The sequence below is a fragment of the Crinia signifera genome, chromosome 7 (genome assembly GCF_055691185.1).
Source record: "Crinia signifera chromosome 7, ASM5569118v1, whole genome shotgun sequence".
NCBI classification, from domain to species: Eukaryota; Metazoa; Chordata; class Amphibia; order Anura; family Myobatrachidae; genus Crinia; species Crinia signifera.
In genome coordinates, this window is record NC_139223.1 from 36,158,368 (window position 1) to 36,179,990 (window position 21,623).

The 21,623-nt window shown below is 46.3% G+C and overlaps 1 protein-coding gene and 1 long non-coding RNA gene across 3 annotated transcripts in view; one reads left to right on the plus strand and one right to left on the minus strand.

Annotated features, from left to right (window-relative positions):
* LOC146020045 (uncharacterized) overlaps positions 1–6,976 on the minus strand; it is a 63,576-nt gene extending 56,600 nt beyond the window's left edge. The window contains exons 1-2 of the long non-coding RNA XR_014450714.1: positions 6,747–6,976; positions 3,530–3,679 (exon numbers count right to left, since the gene is read on the minus strand). This is a non-coding gene — a long non-coding RNA (uncharacterized LOC146020045). The remainder of the gene's footprint in view (positions 1–3,529; positions 3,680–6,746) is intronic.
* Positions 6,977–11,708: 4,732 nt separating this feature from the next.
* Positions 11,709–21,623, plus strand: part of PEMT (phosphatidylethanolamine N-methyltransferase) — a 126,234-nt gene continuing 116,319 nt past the window's right edge. Inside the window, exons 1-2 of one of the 2 annotated variants that reach the window (XR_014450715.1) lie at positions 11,709–11,977; positions 14,870–14,977. Coding sequence is in view for 1 of the 2 variants with exons in the window: in XM_083152816.1 (XP_083008942.1) it covers positions 14,885–14,977 (93 nt within the window). In the remaining variant the exon portion in view is untranslated. The remainder of the gene's footprint in view (positions 11,978–14,869; positions 14,978–21,623) is intronic. The other variant, XM_083152816.1, reaches the window with a different exon arrangement.

Sequence of the window (21,623 nt, forward strand, 5' to 3'; positions counted from 1 at the left end):
ACCAGCATTCTTCTCACTAGGTCTGGTTTGATCTTTTATTCCAGCCCGGACAGAGATTATCTTGAGAAAGTTTATCGAATTTATTTAAACACCCATAAGTTTTCGTTTTGTCTTTGAAGGGAGGCTTACAAGACAATGCTCCCAACTCCGAAACCCTCTTAGCAGAGGAAACAGCCAACAAAAACACTAACTTCCAAGTTAGAAACTTGAGGTCAGCCAACCTTAATGGTTCAAAAGGATGCTTTTGAAGAATCTCCAACACCAGAGACAAATCCCAGGGTGCCACCGGTTGTTTGTATGGTGGTTTTAATCTAGAAACACCCTGAAGGAAGGTTTGCACCTCCTGAAGCACAGCCACCCTTTTCTGAAAGAAAATCGACAAAGCTGATATCTGGACTTTAAGAGACTGGAGACTCAGCCCTGAAGAAAATCCATCCTGAAGGAATTCAAGCAATTTAGATTGCCGAAATCTGGACGTATGAGACTTCTGGCGCTCACACCATCTAATATATGTCTTCCAGACCCTATAGTAGTTAGCCAAAGATACCGACTTTCTAGCCTTCATCATGGTATTCACAACCGCTTCAGAAAATCCTTTAAAATGGCGGTTTCAATAGCCAAGCCGTCAAAGTTAGCCGAGCTAAATCATGATGAAAAAACGGCCCTTGACTTAGTAGGTCTGGCCTTAGAGGTAGACGCCTCCGAACACTAGAGTACCAAGACCTCCTTGGCCAATCTGGAGCTATCAGTATTACTGGAATCCCTTGGGATCTGATCCTCTTCAGAACCTGGTAATCATCGGGAACGGCGGGGAAATGTATGCCATACTCCCTGTCCAGGGTATGGTCATTGCATCCACAGCTGCCGCCAGAGGATCCCTTGTCCTGGAAAAGAATTTGGGAACCTGATGGTTGAACCTGGAAGCCATTAAATCCACCTCCGGGAGCCCCCACCGAGATGCAATCTGCTGGAAGATCTGCAAATTCAGTGTCCATTCCCCTTCGAGCAGCTCTTCCCTGCTCAAGAAATCCGCCTCCACATTCCTCACACCTAATATGAATATTGCCGATAAGGCTGGAACATTCTGCTCCGCCCACGAGAGAATTTGCGACACCTCCCTCATAGCCAGCATGCTGCATGTGCCGCCCTGGTGATTCAGATATGCCACAGCCGTGGCGTTGTCCGACTGAATCCTTATGCGGAGGCCCCTCAGTCTGTCTTCTGCCAGGGATAAGGCCTTCCAAACAGCCCGAAGCTCCAGGATATTTATCGGGAGAGCTGACTCCCTTTCAGTCCACATGCCCTGAAGCCTCAGGTCCAGGACTACTGCCCCCCAGCCCCTGAGACTGGCGTCGGTAGTGACTACCAGCCAGTCCCCAGACTGAAGAGACCGACCCCACTGAAGGGAATTCACCTCCGCCCACCATTGTAGAGAGGACCTGGTTTCCAAAGTCAGTGTTACCCTTTCTGACTTCATGGTCTGCGTGTTCCCCGACCAAGATGTTAGGATGTTCCTCTCTAAAGCTTTGGTATAGGTGCTTGGCTCCTGCGGACCCTCCTACATCCCAATGTGAAGCTGTGTCACCAGGACCATTGAAAGAGAAATGATTGTAGTGCAAATTTGTTTGGAAAATGGGCAAAATGCACTACAGGTGGGGGAGATGTAACATGTGCAGAGAGAATTTAATTTGGGTGGGGTGTGTTGAAACTGAAATCTAAATACCAGTGTAAAAATAATTCAGCCAGTATTTATCCTGCACAGAAACAAAATAACTCACACAAATATATCTCTCTCTGCACATGTTACATCTGCCCCACCTGCAGTGCACATGGTTTTGTGCATTTTTCAAACAAATTTGTACTACGATCAGATCTGAATAAAGGCCATTGTGTCAGAGATATTACAGTGTGTGGCTTATTGTGTCAGGGGTATTACAGTGTGCTGCATATTGTGTCAGGGGTATTACAGTGTGTGGCATATTGTGTCATGGACATTACTGTGTGTGTGTGTGTGTGTGTGTGGCATAGTGTGTCAGGGGTATTACAGTGTGCGGCATATTGTGTTAGGGGTATTACAGTGTGTGGCATATTGTGTAAGGGGCATTATGGTGTGTGGCATATTGTGTAATGAGTATTACAGCGTGTGGCATATTGTGTAAGGGGCATTATGGTGTGTCGCATAGTGTGTCAGGGGTAATACAGCATGTGGCATATTGTGTAAGCGGTATTATGGTGTGTGGCATAGTGTGTCAGGGGTATTACAGTGTGTGTGGAATAGTGTGTTAGGGGTATTACAGTGTGTGCCATATTGTGTAAGGGGCATTACGGTGTGTGGCATAGTGTGTCAGGGGTACTACAGTGTGTGGCATATTGTGTAAGGGGCATTATGCTGTGTGGCATATTGTGTCAGGGGTATTATAGTGTGTGGCATATTGTGTAAGGTGCATTATGCTGTGTGGCATATTGTGTAAGGGGCATTATGGTGTGTGGCATATTGTGTCAGGGGTATTACAGTGTGTGGCATATTGTGTAATGGGCATTATGGTGTGTGGCATGTTGTGTCAGGGGCATTATGGTGTGTGGCATGTTGTGTCAGGGGTATTACGGTGTGTGGCATATTGTGTAAGGGGCATTAAGGTGTGTGGAATATTGTGTAAGGAGCATTATGGCGTGTGGTATATTGTGTCAGGGATATTACAGTGTGTGGCATATTGTGTAAGGGGCATTATGGTGTGTGGCATATTGTGTCAGGGGTATTACAGTGTGTGGCATATTGTGTAAAGCACATTATGGTGTGTGGAATATTGTGTAAGGAGCATTATGGTGTGTGGCATATTGTGTCAGGGGTATTACAGCATGTGGCATATTGTGTAAGGGGCATTATGGTGTCTGCCATTATGTGTAAGGGGCATTACTATAAGGAGGAAAAATTATATATGCATATATATGCATAAATCAGGAATACAGACTGTTTCCTGGAATCTTCAGTAGGCAGCCCAGCAAATACTGCAAAACTCAAAAGTCAACCTTAAGCGCCACATGTGCTGTGGAACTGGATATGCAAGCAATCTTTGCTGGGACATGTACTTCCACAACAGCTCCAGATAGGCTAAATACCTGTGCCTCTGCTTAGGAATGTAGGTCATACTTGCCTGAGTCTCCCAGAGTCAACCAGTGGCACCATGATGATGTGACTCATGCTGAATCACCTAATCATAGTACTATCCCCCGCTGTTCAATGCCGGCAATCTCTTGTATAGAAGGGGGTGTGGCCACATTGACATGAGCCACGCCCCTATATTTCTCCCTAATTCAAGCCACAGTCCTCAATGATAGCTCCCAGAGGGGGCAGCCAAGAAATTGTAAACTATGTTTGTAGGGTTTAAGGTTTCTGTGGGCCCCTACTTTTGTGTGAAAACCCCTGGGTGACCGCCCTGTTGCTAATCCAGCATAAGAAGATGCACCATTGTATGGTGACATTTGTGCAACTGACATATGAAAACTGAGAGGTGGTATTCCATGTACTTACCGGTGAGCCTTCATCTGAGTCCAGAGATGGAGCTGACACAGTGGAGAGGACAGACTCCCAGAATCCACTCTGCTTTGGCTGGGAAGTACGGGCTTCATGTTTGATTAGCTCGGAGTCCATTTTGTAAACAAGCAGATATTGGTAATATGCCTGAAGGAAAGGACAAACGTATACATAACTGGTTGTAATGACTGTACTTTATTATTTTATTAGGGCGTGGTAATATAAGGGAAAACATAATCATGGATCCTTTTCTTCCAGGGGCACCTACATTACAATGCCCACAGGGGCACCCACATAGGGCGTCCCTTCTTTTATGGCATGTAGCCCCTTAGCAGCTATTGTTTGGTGATCACCAGGCAATATCATTACATTATATTTCTTCCTCACCCTCCATGGCAGCCATTACTCTGGGTTATTTCCTCTTCTCCTATGTTTAGAAAGGTAAATTTCCACCCAACTTGGGTATATATCCTCCCCTTCCTCCTCACCCTGCAGTCTTTTTCCTGTTTTAAGTTTAAGATAGGTAGATAGGTTTTTTGTTTTGTGCCTGGGCTACCTCAATATTTACAGCTATTGTCCCTGCGTGGCCAGGCTGTGGGGTGGCTCCCCGGGGGAAGAGGCACTCATCAGGCTGCGTCCTGCGCTGTGTGCCTGGAACTGCTGCTAGATATCAGGCTGTGTCCTGTGGCATCCACTCTATTGCCCCTCCATGCTGAGTCCATGCTGGCAGCGGTGCGGCGCTGGGAACAGGTGGCTCAGTGCTTCAGGCTGGAGGTTGGCGGAAGCAGTAAACTGGGACGCCCGTTCTAAGGGCGGATGTGACGCTCGGGCGTCTGGAATGCTGAGGCGGATGTGATTCGGCGGCGGTCTCCGGAAGGCGCTTTTGCGCATGTGCAAATGCCCGGTGCAGGATTTAAAATGCTGGATCTGACACACTGCCGCAGCTTGTATGCTGAGCTAAGTGTGAGGACTGGATCCTGTAAGCATTTCTACCCCCCCTGAAGCTGAATCTGCCATGGAGAGGTAAGCCCTCAGTGAGGCACTTATATTGCTATGTGCTATGCAAAGTTTAGGGCAGTTAAGTGATAGGCTTTTATCTATCTGAAGGCTTCTGGAAAAAGGAAATCTAAATCCAGGAATATGCCCAGTACATGTACAGTATGCTATGTGAAAAGGATTTCCCTCCTGAAAAGGAGGGAATGTCCATATATGCAAAGGCTGCAGGCAGCCAGCAGAGGCACAGTCTATGACCATGTTCCAATTAATGGAGTGGATGAAAAAGTCCTTACTAAGGACGAGTTGAATGATGTGCAGGGGACTAAAGGTGCCCACACACTAGAATGATTTTTTGGTGGATTGGCAGATTTCCGATATATATGCGCCGATATATCGTCTGCTGTTTACGATAATTGGTCGAAAATCGGCCAATTTTGGTCTGATGCGCGTTCCTGTGGATCTTTTACTAAATCTTCTGATCTTACGTGCTCAGAAGATTTAACAAAAGATCCATAGGAAAGCACACGGGATCTTAGGAAAAATCTTTGGTAAAGATGTGCGCTTGCCTGAAATCTTTTGTCCAGGACAGGCAAAAGATTTGAAGGCTAATTTATGCGCAGATCTTATGATCGCAGATCTTTCTAGTGTGTGGGCACCTTAAGAGAACAATCTCTCAAGTCAGTTTAGACTGTGATGATGACACAGATTCTCTGTTGCTGGTACAGGATACAGATGATTCTGGTGAAGAATCTGGGAAGGTCCCTGAGAAGGAGAGGTCATACAATCCAGATTTGGTTGATAATCTCCTGAAGTATATTTACAAAGTTATGGACATGAAGATAAGGAGGAGGTCCGTGATGCCCTGTTTGAAGACAGTGTTGTGAAAACTAGAAACTTCCCGGTACATAAAGTGTTTATGGACCTAATGGTTGGTCAATTTCAGAAAGTGGACAGAAAGTCTAGTAACTTTAAAAGGTTGGAACGGATGTTCCCAATCAAGGATGAAGCTTTTGAGAAATACTGTGCTGTCCCTAAAGTTGAAGCGGCGGTGGCCGAAGTTGTGTCAAAAACTACAATCCTCCTTGAGGATGGTGCAATGGATAAGAAAGCAGAGCGTGCACTGAAGAAAGTGCATGGTGCCTCAGCAGTGTCCTTAAAGGCAGGGGTTGCTATGGCGTCAACCAGTGGCGTAACTATAAATTTTGCTCCCCCAAGCCAAAAAAAATTCTGGCGCCCCCCCCCCATTATAAATGTGCCACTCCAATAGATATATCCAATAGATATATAAAAAAAAGAATGTGCACATTACAAAAAAGGGTGTGTGGCCTGGTTTTCTGTGATCCTCGCAGTTTAACCCCCTCGCCGGCCGCTCGCACCGGCATTGAATACTGGCCACTGTATCTTTAAACTTTTTGAACACATACAGACAGGCAGTGCTGCTCTGCCTCATGCACCTTTTATCATCTTTTTTTATTAAGCATCCATTTTCCAGCAGAGTTACCGGTCCTCTCCACCCCTGCATCTCTACGCAGTACACAGCAGGTCAGAGGGCGGATGGAGAACTGCAGAGGGAGTATGGGCCTTGCAGATGGTGAAGGGAGGAGGAGGGAGTTAATGTGGCAGAGGGCGGGGAGACTCGCGCTGCACCGGTGATGGATCTGGGACAGCAGAGAGCGGAGGAAGTTAATGCGCGGTGCCGTGCGGCATAGGGCAGAGGGAGACTAGCACTGCACAGCGATAGGAGGAAGAAGAGAGTCTCGCGTGGCACCGCACACGTGAATGACGCCACAGCTGACTAGCCCGTGCTCAGCGAGCGCGCGGGCAGCAGCAGGCTGCCGTGGCACAAGCAGCATCTCTACGTAGTGTGACAGACTCAGAGCTGATAGATATGATGGGAGAGGATGACCGCCAGGGTGAACCAGTGGAAGGCAGGCAGAGACAGTGGAATATTGTATTAATTAGAAAAAAGTTACATAACAAAAAATAAATCTAAGCTGACCTCACTCACTGACCCCCAGTCAGCAGTGAAAGAAAGTGGGGATAAGGAGAGGGTGAGAAGAGAGAAATGGTAACAGGGAGATTGTGAGAGTCAGTGGGTGACAGGGAAAGGTTCACAGAAGAGAGGTAAAAGGGAGAGTGTAATGTTTTTACTTATTATGCTTACTGATAACTACTAATTAAAACTATATATTATAAACATGTATCATAAAACACTTACCTTGTTCTGTAACTGGTTCTTCTAACTTCTACACTCCTTTTCTTGAAGTCCCTCCTCCCTCTGCTTAGGCTCCTCTTCGGCAGGATGCCATTGCAATGCTCTCCTCTCCTGATTGAGGCCAGGGGAGGGGGGAGGAGGGGGGCGAGATGGAGGGTGCTTCAGACTGCAGAGTGGAAGGAAGAAAGGGAGAGGGTGGGGAAGGGGCGGCACTTCTGCCTGTCTGTCATCTGCTTAACAACAGGCACAGCAGACAGGAGCAGAGGAGGACCCTGATATGATAAGACCAGGCATAGCCTCAGGACCCCGGGGATACACTTTATGCTGCCAGCGTTACTGCCTGTCATAAAGAAGAGGCTGCAGTAGCCGGCAACTAAAAAGCCAAGGGCAAATTGCAAATTAATGAGGCAGAAATCAGCGCTGCTTTTTATGCTGCCGGGCCAGTGCTGCTGCTTGTTACAGCCAGACAAGCATAGGCTGTGGCAGCTATGGGTCCTTCACCAATAGGGCTGAGAAGGGGATGCGCTCTTCGTGCTGCCGGGACCGCTGCCTTTCATCACACAGTTAGACAGGTGCAGGCTGTGGTTGTCGGTAGCAACATGTAGCAAAACAGGGAGAGCATACAGTATGGTGCCTCCCCCGCTTTGCAGGTCGTGCTGACTGCTGAGCGGTTAGCATCGGCCGGCCCTGTGTATGTCCACCTAATAAAAACCGGGAGGAACTGCAGCATTTGCAGGGCAGCGGGCGCCCATGAAGCCCCCGCTCCCCCAAGCCCAACCTCCAGGGCCTTGAGAACATGGGGCTCATCCATGGCCACTGATATTGAAGAAAATGTGTCAAGGCAGTATTTGCAAAAGAGCATGGGTATCATGATGAAAGCCATTGACTTTTTGTGCGAGGCATCTTTTGGATGTAGTGGAGTACGCTGCTAAGACCATGGCGGCAGGTGTGGCAGCAAGGCGGACAGTATGAATTTACCTGTCTAAACATAGGAGAAGAGGAAATAACCCAGAGTAACGGCTGCCATGGAGTGGATCGGAAGAAACGGAATTATCGTAAGTATAATTAGATCCTTTAGTAGATATTGGAGCAGATGTATTAAGCCTGGTAATGTGATAAAGCGGTGATAAAGTGGAAAGTGCTAACACCGGCCAATCATCTGTGTTTGACAGGAGTTGATGCTGGTGCGTTATCAAGAAATATTTGTGGCTAAATCCACCAAAACACCCGTTTTTGGGGGGTTAGCCACAAATATTAAGTATAACCCTAATGTATCACAGGGGACCGCATCAGGAATCTCTGATCCCTGCTGCGATCCCCCCTTCACCGTCATCGGCCGCATCCCCCGTAGGTTTCTATGGGGGATGCAAAGCTGCCGATGTATCAACATTGGGCAGCCCTGGGTTATCGCCATTCTGATATGGCGATAAGCCATTGTAGCCTATGGGCTACACACCGCACTGCCCTGGTGGTACCCCTGTGGACTTCATCGGATCCTGGACCCCGGACCAGCCCCGGAACCCCAGGACCAGCCCCGGAACCAGGACCAAGGCCCCGGAACCGGACTCTTCAGCCCTGGAGCCCCGGAACCCCAGGACCAGCCCCGGAACCAGGACCAAGGCCCCGGAACCGGACTCTTCTGCCCTGGAGCCCCGGACCCAGGATCCAGGGACCGACCTACGGGCTCAAGGTAGGTAAGTATCAGTATGTGTGTGTTATGTGTGTATTAAACTTTTATTTTTCAGGGTGTCAGTGTGTTTTATTTCACTATTTTTTGTACTGTAGAAAGTGCCAGCGGGCCCTTTAATGCCCCGCATGCTGGGACTTGTGGATCTCCAAGTCCCAGCATGCGGGGGAGGCTTGCTGGGACTCATAGTTCGCCAGTAGAAAACAATAGTTTTTCTGCTTTTTTTTACACAATCCATCAGCCCGATGCCCACCGCCCAGGGGCATCGGGGACAGCCCCGGACTTTCAGCATGGGCTGGTAAGTCCTGGAGGGGGGGGACTCCTTCATTGGGGGGGTCCCCACTTCCCCAGGACCCCTGCCCATGCTGACCAGCCACGGGGATAATGCTTTGGCCGCGGGACCTTATATAATAAGTGTCCCCCGGCTGTGGCATTACCCCGCTGGCTGGTTGGGTCCGGTGCTGGTTCTTAAAATACGGGGGACCACTAGTCATTTTGTCCCCCGCATTTTGGGAACCAGCGCCGGACCTTGAGCCTGGTGCTGGTTTCATGAAATCAAGGGGACCCCTATTTGTCGGGGACCCTGATTTTATGTCACCAGCACCGGCTCAATGAGCCCGGGGCTGGTTATGCTCTGGCGGGGGACCCCGCGCTCGGTTTTTTTTTTTTGCGCTTTCCTGCAAACGTGCGATTTTCAGACATGAAAATCGCACATTTTCAGGACTAAAGACATCGCACCTACTCGCACTATTTGGCCCGTTTTTCGCATCTCATTAAATATGCGAAGAACGGGCCAATCTTGCGATTTGAAAAGTGCGAAGTGGTGCGATAAAAAAAACGCGATATTATCTCATCCCATAGAATGTCACCCGTAGGTGGGTTAAGTAGTTGACATCACAATTCATTCAAGGAGAAGGTCTACCTGAAAAAAAGAAGAAGGAGGCGCGATAATATGTTAATGACATACATGAATATTTATTAATACTGTGTCTTACATTGTAACATGCAGTACTGTACAGACAACACAAGTCATCCTTATCAGTCCCTGCCCCAGTGATTGCAAATACATGCTACAGCACATATTAGACCCTTAACTGTGGACCCGGCACTCAGTTTTACAAACTGAGCAGGTCCCCGGGTACGTATTCTGCAGCAGCCAGTCTTGAGGAGCTGTCAGGGACTATCACCCCCCAAGCACCTAATTCTCCAACATAACTGCGTGCTATTCACAGCCCTAAGGAGCATTGCAGTGACAATGGGACGGGCCCTTTCAAGTTTTTGCTATGGGGCCTAAACAGTACTAGTTACGCCCCTGGCGGTGGAAATGTCTGCAATTGAATAGTCGGGGGTCAGATTACTTCAGTTTTTCATCTATGCAAATAAAGAAACTAATTAACTGTACTAGAGTTGTGTTTACATTAGCAATGCTTAGGAGTCTCTAAGCGCTAAAAATACGAACATCACAAATGCTCAAGTTAGTCGTTGCTTAGCAAGTGTGTATTTTACTCCATCTTCATGCGGGTGTGATAAATATGTGATGCACGGCGCTGATCCACCTCTTGTAGCACAAGGACCTGTAAGCCTTATATACATGCAGCTAAATAACCCAACACAGATTTTGAATGTAATCACTCACGAGCAGGGCCCTCTTCCCTTATGTGCTTTTCTTTCTGTTACTTAAACCAACTCCGAGGGCACCAAACACTGTGGTTTTCTGCCATCCTGATTTTAGTAACGTCTGTTGATGCAGCTATGTGTATGTCCCCTGTACTTGTCCTCTGTTGTATTTGGGAAAGGTGTACTAAAGGGAATATGCAATAAAAGCATTTTCAAATTCACAAAGTACCGCTCTGGAGGAGGGGGAGAGGGTGGAATAGCCAGCAAAAGGAATGGCCGGGAGGGTCCAGGAAATCGGGACCCCCTCCCGGCCCCCCGGAAAGGGGGGCAACCCTCCCGCATTGCCCTTCATCACCGGCGGACACCCCCACCCGGCGGGGGGTCCCCGGGTTAAATGACGCGATTGCTGCTTTTTAGCCCCGCCCCCTGCCGTGCAATGCATGAAATACAGGCATAGCACGGCGGGGCTAAAATGATGAGATCACTATAAACACGCCCCTAATAGGACAGCCAGCCCTGTGGCTCCACCCCCGAACCGCCCCCTTTCCCCTCCCGGAGATGGCCCCGCCCCCTGCTTTACTGAGCTGGCCAAAAAGTCGGCAACTATGCCCTATAGAAATCTATGGACCTCTCCGTGGCACTGTGGGCCTTATTCTAGTTCACTCTTTCTGACAAAATCCTTCTTAGATGGACAAAACCATGTGCACTGCAGGGGGGCAGATGTAAAATGTGCAGAGAGAATTAGATTTGGGTGAGTTATTTGGTTTCTGTGCAGGGAAAATACTGACTGCTTTTTTTTTACACTGCAATATACAGTAGATCTCACTTTGAAGTAAAACCCCACCCAAATCTAATTCTCTCTGCACATGTTACATCTGCCCCACCTGCAGTGCACATGGTTTTGTCCATCTAAGAAGGATTTTGTCAGAAAGAGTGAACTAATAACCCCCTGTGTGAGGGATCCATCATGGTGCAGAGGATGTTACCGCATCCCCGCCCTTCATCTGTAAATGGCTGTTTCCTGTTTTGATTATTTAAGTACTCTGTAAATGGGCACTGCGGATAAATAAAGGATAATAATAATTATAATAATAACAGTAATAATAATAATCATATTAATAATAGTAATAATAAAAAAATTAGGAATAATAATGTAGAATATATTTTGAATGTATTTTGATTCCCACTGTGGTCCCTAGTAGGGCATTAATACATCTTCCATTTTCACAATGATAACTATACCTATTCTGCAAGTAGCATGTAAGTGACTGTTATACCAGGAATTGAACCTCCTGAAGTAGGCTGTGTAATACGAAAATAAATGGAGTTATTATGATAAGTGGGAAAATTGTCTCCTCTGGGTCACTCAGATATTTCACGCAACTATATTATTTTGGTTTTTGTTGCCCCCTCATTATTATTATTGCTGTGCTTGAAATCCACTGTGAGTGCTGCATCTACCATATAAGCATAATGAGTCGAGATGTAAACTCTTAAACATGTTTTGTTATGCCTCTGAGATTTGGAGGATTAATAGATACTGTTGTCATAGCAACAAGGCTGCGGCTGTGGATCTCCTAATGCTTGCTGTGCTGTCCATAGCCGCAGTGCACCGGCCACTCACAGAGGAGCATTCATAAACCAAGGCCCGAACAGATCCGACTCAGCCAATCACAAGCGCTGTAACGTTTCCTGAACCCGGAAGAGAGTGAGATGGGATTGCAGCAGTAGCACGCGTGCCATTGCCAGGAGTTGCTTTGCCCTCATTCCCACCCTGAGACCTTTGGTCAGTGACCTCAGCAATGCCCTGATACGCGTGTCAGTACCTAATTGCATTGCTACGGGTTGTGCATTGCCCAGGCTGGCACACTCAGGGGGCTATGCACGGTGGGAATGCTGTGAAGGGCTCAATAATTTGGATTATTCAAAGGTAAATGCTACATGCTACCTATGGCAGGGGTTTGGGGGAACAGGGAGGGTAGCATAATTACTGTACCATAGTTTGGGGTAATCCAGGATGAACACATCTGCAGCATTGTTTTGATATTCTGCGTTTCCTACTTGATTTATTTAATTATAATTGGGCAGAATTACTTGTTTACACAATGACTGACTCAAGGTAATTAATTTGGCCAGGGGCCACTGGTTCATTTGTCAAATCAATAAACATAGGGACGCATCCTAACTATCACTGTGGTGAGTTCAACTTCAGAGATGAGGTGGTTCTTTGCTTTTGGAAAACTCAGAATGGATTCAGGTGCGGCTGATCTCTAACTGGGTTTGGTATGTTTTGTCGACATTTATCTTGTAAACCGGAGAATGTTGACAATAATGTCGGCATGTTGACGCTGAAGGGTTTGGCAATCACTTCCCTCCTTTCAGCTATGGTGGTGCAGTGGTGTGAGGGACTTCTGATCATGTCATCGGTTCTGACATGGAGTATGCTAACCCACAGTCTCACCCTAATGCCTGCAGTTTGCAGATGTTGGAATGTTCCCTGTAGACCAGGCATGTCCAACGTTGGCCCTCCAGATGTTGTGAAACTACACATCCCAGCATGCTTTGCCACAGTTTTGCTATTAGAGAATGCTAAAACTATTGCAAAGCATGCTGGGATGTGTAGTTTCACAACATCTGGAGGGCCAACGTTGGACATGCCTGCTGTAGACATTTGAATAATGTTGCATGTTAACTGTCGACATTATAACTATCTATTTGTACATGGGTCCGGTGAAACAGCTCCCCAGTTTCGACTCTCGTTACTTTCCCTGTACATCTACAGAGAATCCCGACACCTGTGGGATAAGTATGCAAACTCTGCCTAGCCCTAGAGCATGGGTCTTCAACCTGTGGCCCTCCAGATGTTGTGAAACTACATGTTCCAACATGCATTGCCACATTTTTTCCTATAAGCATGCCAAAACTGTCAGGGCATGCTGGGACATGTAGTTCCACAACATCTGGAGGGCCACAGGTTGAAGACCTGTGCCCTAGACCCTAACCTTCCCTTCCTGCAGCCCAACCCTAACCCCCCTCGCAGTTTAACCTAAACAGTACCCCCTTAGTGCCTAACTTATCCCATCTTTCTTAGTGCCTAACCCCCATTCAGCTTAACTAAACCTCACCCATACTCCTAATCCTGCCAGGCCTACTTCCGTTCGGGATGTCGACAGTCAGTATTCCGTTGCCAGCATTGTGATCATTGGGGGTTATTCTGGTTGACTCGCTCAGATGCAAATTTGCATCCTTGCAGGTCCACCAGAACCCGCCCTGCGAATGGCAGGCCACCCGTCCACCCCGCATTCGCATGTCGTGCATGGGGAGGCCGGGGAGAACCCTCCATATCTTTAAATGGTCACCGACTATCGAAAGATGTGGTATGTGCATGCATATATAAAGTGACTTGCATGCACATTCGGGAGGAATTGGGAGGGCAGCTGACATCCGGTGATGTAAACTGCCCGCCCACATCACCCGGCGATTTCCATGGTAATGCCCAGTGCTTTCCTGGGAACGCCCATGAAACGCTGGGCGTTCCATATCTTACATATATTTTTACATATCGATGGTCATCTATTGTTTTTGATTGATTGGCCTGTGGGCCAATCAAAACATGGGGTGGGGCTTCGCGGGTGTCCCGGCACTTTGAAAAAAAAACAAAAAACAGCAAAACATTGTTTTGATGTTCCGTCGATGGAGGGAAACCATCTGGTTCTCCCCGATCGATGGCAAAAGTATTCGACATCGGCCATGAGCCATCAATGATTTCGACTCATCGATGGTCGATGGCCATCCCTAACCCAAGGTGTTAAATGTGATCACATGTGATACGTTGTATGCAAAATGGCCGCTTTTCATGTATTGCTTGCGATCCAACTGCCGGGTGAGTTGCCGGGGTGTCGCATGCAATGCTGGCATGTGATACCTCGCAGTAGTGTATGGTCACCTTTAGAGGGATATTCCAACTGTCGGGACGTCCTACAGTAACTCAACGGCTGTGAATTCCTCAATTTGTTCCCGTTTCCGACAAAACATCCAACTTTTTTTTTAAGGTCGGATTTGTTTTGTCGTAAACGGCCTTCAATGCTGTCGGTAATAGGCGCGTACTGCTATGTCCACTGGTGGAAATAGCAGCCCCCTTAGTCTATTAGCCCCAAACCACATAAAAATTCTAGCTACTGTGAATTCTATGCATTATACAGTATGTGCTCAGGAAGGAATTGTCGTGTTTTCATCTCCGGCTGCCAGTGTAGGACTGGCCAGAAGGGGAGACTGTGGCACAGTGCAATACGTGGACTGTCATTCCATGGGTGTACACATAGGGCCTAATTCAGACCTGTTATTTTTGCAAATAGACAAAACCATGCTGCACTGCTGGTGGGGCAGATGTAACCTGGGCAGAGAGCGTTAGCCTTGGGGGAGTTATTTTTTTTCTGTGCAGGATAAATACTGGCTACTTTATTTTTCACTGCAATTTACTGTAAATTTCAGTTTGAACACACCCCACCTAAATGTAACTCTCTGCACATGTTACTTCTGCCCCACCTGCAGTGCAGCATGGTTTTGTCCATCTGCAAAAATTGCAGCCTAGCGAATAGCTCTGAATTACGCCCTAAGTGCTGTTTATACTCCAAATCCATCAGCAATAGGGATACAGAATTGTGTCTGCTATTTTCTTGCTTTCGTCATCCGCACCGGCTGAGTGCTGCCACCGTTAGTCATGGATCCTTTTTTCTGTTTCTGTCATCTCCGGGATATGGATTGTTTTATGTAAGTGAGTTCCATTCCATGACTTGTGATTACATGACCCGTTCTCTCATAGATTGACCTCGCCATCATGGCGGATTTATCGCAATATGTGAACGTGACAGAATCCAACTTTGTATTTGCTGCGGCCTGCATAATATTCAACCCACTGTTCTGGAATGTGGTGAGTAATCTGGATTGACCCAAAGCAGATAGACACTCTGGTAATTGCATTGTTTTGTGTTTTCTATTTTTTTTGCTTACTTTGTTTTTATGCATGCATTTCAGGCATCATGTGACTGTCACACAGATAAAATATTGAAGTTTTTAGAAAGTGATGTGTAAAAAATCTAAGTTTGATAGGCAAATTGTTTGTTGCTTAGACACCATTAAATCACATCATAGCACACCTCATAGTGCAGAATACACAAATTATGGTGATCTCTAGGCAAGTCTCAGCGGTGAAGTTTTAAACGGTTCCTCCTTATTGTAAATATCACGTTATATCATGTTCTTGTCAAAAGAGGAACAGTGAGTCCTGTCTCCGTTATAACCCGTAGACAAGTCCTATACCTTAATTACATTGATTGCACCGGGGAATGCCAAATCATGCGAAAGGAACCCCAGAGAGATTGGTAATAAACGAGCTGCGTTCATGAAACAATGTATTTATTATGATAGAGATATAACTGCGACTACCAGTAGAAAATCGTGTTCTTTATTGATGCTTTGTATGCAAGATTATCCTAATTCTCCCAGATGGATCGATCCCATTTGTCACCGTAGCAAATTGATGTATAAACAACTGTTTATAGCAATATAAAGGGAAGTGTCTGAGATGCTGAAGTGTGGCCCCTTCTGCTGTTCTGTGTCTGCCAATCAGCATTGAATAGAGAATGAGAGAAGGACTCTGCTAATCTACTTACACTAAAGCCCCATACACATTAGGCGATATTGTTCATAATATCAAACAGAAAGGGGCTTCTGAGCGATATTGTTTACAGTATCGCCTAGTGGGGGGACTCAATATCATTAACAATGCGTGATTTCTACTGAACATGCAGGTCAATTTGGCAATGGGCTGCCATCAAGGGGTGATCTTAATGGGACTCCAGCCCTGGACCCTGACTGCGAGTGAGTCTGCAGGCAATGGTGTGTATTGGCTGAAATAGATTGACATCAGCGGCATTTTAAATTTGGAGCGGGAGGTCAGTCAGTGAGGAGGAGTAACTGCTCCTGATTGGCTGCCAGTCTGCAAGCATACAATTTCAAAGACCGCAGGTGCTGTTCCTCTATGACTGCTTGCTCCGGACTCCTCCTCCATGCTGCTGTGTTCCCATGCCACCGTGATCATGCCTGGGAGCACCACCTGATGTCCTGGAACCGGCAATTGGCGCCCAGTATGGGACATTTTAGGGGCTGCAGGGGGAGCGGAAGGTGAGGGGTGGGGGCCCTGCCTACTCTGGTAGCCATAGCCCACACAATTTGTAATGGCAGCCCTGATTCTCATTAGATCAACAGGGGGTATGTTGACATTTTCATAATGTTGCACATTAGGATTGGGCTGTGGTTGGGAGGTGTTAGGGTATGACAGTGAGGTGGGGTTATAAATAAGGTTAAGGGTAGGGATTCATTGTAAGGACAGCATAGGAATACTTTCTGGAACGCAGGAGGATCAGAGTCCTGACCCAAAACTGATGATCCCATGCCCACTAGGACGCAGGCGCCAGGAGCAGGTAAGTCACCGCTGGGCCACACTTGTGAATCAATGAGACATCGCATCCTCATATGGTTTAAATCAGGCATTGCGTGCCTTCGTAAGACCTTGCTGCACAGCAGGTGGGGCAGATGCAACATGTGTAGAGAGATGTAGATATGGGATGGTTGAGTCCAACCTCGCATATATAACCTGCAGTGTGAATATAAAGCTGCCCAACATTAGTGGATTACATGCATAAGCAGCCAGTATTTACCCTGCATGCAAAAATAATAAATGTAATCGCTTTCCAATCATTGCAGTGTGGTCTTCTTTGCTCCCAACAACATCAGTGCACTTTGTGATACTTTGGTAAAGCGTCTCTGTAATGTGTCTCTGCTGTTTTTGTTGCTGGATTTTGTTCTGTCCAATGGTATTTGATCCTTTGATCCTCTCTAATATAGATCTACAAATAAATAAGCCTATATGTCCAGTCATTGTAGAGAGTGTTCCCATATGTAATTGGCTGTTGGTTTCTTAACCGATCATCCACCGTCAGTTAGGATGGGTTCTACTTTCTCATCAGAACTTGTTTTAAACATACTGTAGGTGTCCCCCCAGGATGTGTCTAGAGTCTCATTGTACACTTCAGATTGTTTTTCAAATTTAGAGTCTAACCTCGTTTGCTGATGACCCCACGGTAGTGGGTTTAATCAGTGGGGGAGAGGAGGAGAGTTATAGAATGGAGGTGCAGCAACGGATTAACTGGGGAGAGGTTAATAACTTACTGTACTCCTAAATGGTAAAAAGACAAAGGAGGTGGTCATAGATTTTTAGAAGATCCAGAAGATCAACCATCAGACCGCTGGTTTTAAACGGAGAGGTGGTGGAGAGGGTTGCGAATTCTTGGGGATTACGTTTGCTGAGGATCTGTCCTGGTCCTCACCTACCGCTATAGCTGTTGGAACGGCTCGGCAACGTGTTTTTTTTTTTTTTTTCCTGCGGAGACTGCGAGCAGCAGGGTTATCTAGGCCAATGCTTATGAATTTATATTGGTGTGTAATTGAGAGTGTTGACTTACGACATTGCGGTATGGTATGGGAATTCTAAGTGCTCTGAACCATTTACAGGAGCAAGCAAACGTTCTTGGAAGAGATATATCAAGCGTGGAGAATTGTCCCATAGCAACCAATCAGCTTTGATTTATGTAAAATAATTGGTAGATGGTGATTGGTTACTACAGTATGATCTGCCTCTCCACTGGTCAACTACTTAGTACATCTGCCCCATGAGGAGAGATTCATTAAGTCATGGAGAGAGTGACTACCAACCATTTAACCAACATGGCAGTTAGGAGCTGATTGGCCGGTACTTTGGGCCAGATGTAACAAGCTTCAAAAAGTGATAAAACAGAGCAATACACAGGCAGCCAATCAGCTCCTAACTGTCATGTCACAGGCTGGGTTTGAAAATTGACAGGTAGAAGTTGATTGGCTGGTTGTTTATCACTCTCCACTTTATCACATTTGAAGCTTGATACAGCTGGCCCTTTATATCGCTCCATTTTTCCCACTCTCCAAGACTTGGTACACCCCCCCACCCCCTATGTTCTGTAATGTCAACATTACCATCCTTGGTTCTGATCATGCCCCATACCCCAATAGAATTATACCTGGGCGACCACCGATAATTTTGACAAGGTCCTGGAGACATACCCCAGACCGGTCGTAACTATCACCAGGTGGCATGCGGTCATTGAAGTGACAAAATGTGCCACCTGAGACCAACATGATGGGCAGAATATCTGCAGGAGAAACCACTGGTAATGAGAAGGTCATTTCCCATTATAACCTCTTTTTTTTTTTTTCTTTTTTTACCATAATACACTTTTATATAACCAATATATATAACAAAGAAGCCCTTACTGACAAAATAAATTGGATTAGAAGCCAATGGGGAGTCCCATGACCTACATAGGAGGACCCCATTCTGTTTTATGCAGTCATGGGACGCCCCATTGGTTTCTAATATCCTTTTTCCCCATGGGGAGTTAATTTATTCTTTTATAATGCAGTCGTTTAAATTTGAAACTGAAAAGAGCTGCGTTTATGTGGACTGTTTATCCCTGCTGTGCCATTGTGTGCCGCGTCACCAACTGTTGTGTAAGGATGTTGAATTTTGGCGTGTATTTTGGATTTGCTTATCCGTTGCTATGATTGAGCAGAATTTCGGACGCTAATGAGATGTTACTATTTCTCTGTAACCAGTGACTTCTGATAAATAGTCAAAATATAGACCTGACTTGTCTCTTTGGGAAGGAAGATCAGGTTTTGTAGATCTTGTTTTAATATAAAGAAATTGCATATAAAAAAAAAAATTTCTTTTGTTAAATCTATATATTGGGCCTGGAAAAAGTATGGCTCTATGCTGTTCTTCCTTCTCGAAAGAAGGAGTCTTTATGCAGTTTTGCTGAGAAGCCGCAAAAGCCAAGTAATGCCAAACCGTGTAGAGTCTACGTAAGCTTATCGTTGATGGGTTTCTGAAAGAGTCACCCTTCCCAATCCGGATCCTGATACAGATTCCACCAAGATGTGGTTGAAGTTTTGATGACTGTTGACAACCTTCCCCATGTACTATGATCATTGATGTAGGAGCCTGCGGCAGTTTAGATGAATCTTTAAACCTTCTCCAATGGTTCATAATCCTTGAAGAGTTGTCTTTATCCATAATTTAAGTCGCTCGTAGATGGAGAAGAAGCATTTACTTGTGTTTTCGGTTGATTTGTTTGTCCTAACCCAAAGTATCAAGAAGCTTTATCCAAAAATTGGTCTTGATTTCCCCAGGAAGATCTTAAATTGATGGCTAAGGCCTCCATTATTCCTCCAACAGAAGTTTGAGTGAAAGGGGGACATTTTCTAAGAAGGCAGTTCTATTTCAGATGGGATGTCGCTATGGGCAACCAATTGTTACCTACTCTCTGGGTACTCCACTAATTTGCTTTTCCCCACTTCAGTTTAAACTGAATGCTTCTTCGCAGCTTTGTTTTCTTGTAGACCATCTGCGTCGGCCTTCCTCCTCGGCACAAAGGGCTTTGCACTGTCCTACATCTCCAAGCCCATTTCAGTCCACACTTCCTTTGTACTTCCACTGATTGTCTCCTCGTGTTTTCCTACCATACCTGGCTACAGGATTTCTCCCTCCCATACCCATCCTCTAGGAATTCCCACCTCCTTCATGCACCTGCAAGATCAGAGTGATGGGTCTGAGGACACCGCATCAGAATTCCATAGCGATCATTGGTTGTGACTTGCGTCGGTGAACGACGCTTACTGGGACCTAGCTGTAGGATCTGAACAGTTGGGTCCAGGAATTCTGTATTTTGTACACGTAAAAAACGGGAATGATGCATCCGCTTCGCCCAGGAAACGTCCTCCTGCGGATAAATGAAGGCTGCTAATGACCAAGCAGGTCGGTATTACTTTAGCCAGCACTGGTACAGATACACTCACTCCTTCCTCTTCTATATTGTCGGATGGGGCTGTGACATGATTTTAGAGCTCCATGAAAACCAACCACAGAGTGGCCCTCAGGACCCCATCTATGAGTAAGGGCCACTGTTCGAGAACGTTTTCCCAGGTAATGCAGCATTACGGTACATCGTCTGTCAACCTTCTCCAATGTAGAAATCTGGGCCACCTACTTTACACAACAGTGACTTCTCCTCATGATTGTCATCTAGGAGATCACATTTAGCCTGATGTTTAGTACGAAGAGGCAGGTGCTGCGTTTTGTAGCGGCTGCCCCAGATCTGAGGCGGCTTTGCTTGCCTGCTGCAATCAGTAGTGTGTTTACAGCATGGAGGAAAGCTGCTTCATACAGCACAGATACAGTTTCATAGCAGACGTAAGGCAGGCAGAAAACATACAGCACTGTCCGGCCCTTGGTTCCACTGATATGTTTTTAGGTGTTTTTGTTCGTTATCAGCAGAGTATACGCAAGTGGAGGTATCGTGTGTAGCAGTATGGGCGCCGGCGGGCTGGTGGTACTCGCCGGAGCAGACCTGCTATCTTGTCTTACCTCCATATAAGAGGTTACAGAACTGGACGCGTCTCTTTGTGAATCACACGGAGCCCACAGAGTTGGTTTGACAATATTCAATTGTAGTTGTAAGGTTTACAGGTTAAAAATGTAAAAAAAAAAAATGGTCGACCCACTTAAAAAATGTTTTTTACTTTTTTTTTTTTTTTTTTATCCCATATTTAACACCTACTTAATTTCCTTTTTAGTGGGGCGAGCAGGCGAAGGTGGAAGTTTCTAATGGTCGGATAACCGAAAAGATGCTACATTTGGGACAAAAAAAAAAAAATCAGTCTTTTGTGCCTGTCGAACTGTTGATATACCATATGTAACTCTGGATCACCTTAGCACAGTAATCCTACCAATACATTGCTTTAACAACTGAGGGGCAGATGTACTAAGCCTGGTGAAGTGATGACACAACAGCCAATCAGCAAGTTACAGGCTGGGTTTGAAAAATGACAAGCTAGGAGCTGATTGGCTGGTGCATTAGCACCTTCCACTTGGTATATGGCCACTTGGTCGGCATACAATGGGTCGACCACTCAAGGTCGACATGTCTGAAGGTTGACATGGGGTTAGGTCGAGAGGGTCCTTAGGTCAGCACATGCATTAATTCGACATGGGGAAGTTCGACATTTGCCGACAGGCGGTATTTCATGCCCTACCATCAGGGTGGCCAAACCTGTCCTCAAGATCTACCAACGGTGCATGTTTTTCAGGCCACCTGTGGATCTGTAGTAGGAATGAATGCAGCATGTTTTAAAATGTGACAGTTTGTAATGACTACAGCTGTGCACCAGCTTGGTAATCTGGAAAACGTGGACCGTTGGTAGATCTCGAGGACTGGTTTGGCCACCCCTACACTAGGGTGTGGTGGGAGAATAACATAGTGTGCCGAGCGTAGCGAGGTACTATGCCCAAAGCATGGCGAGCCCAGTGTCCATATCGACTGTGTTGACATTGGGGACAAAAAAGTAAAAACCCCATGTCGACCTTTTGACTGTCGACCTTCCACATGTCGACCTAATTGTGGTATGGTGTCCATGTCGACATT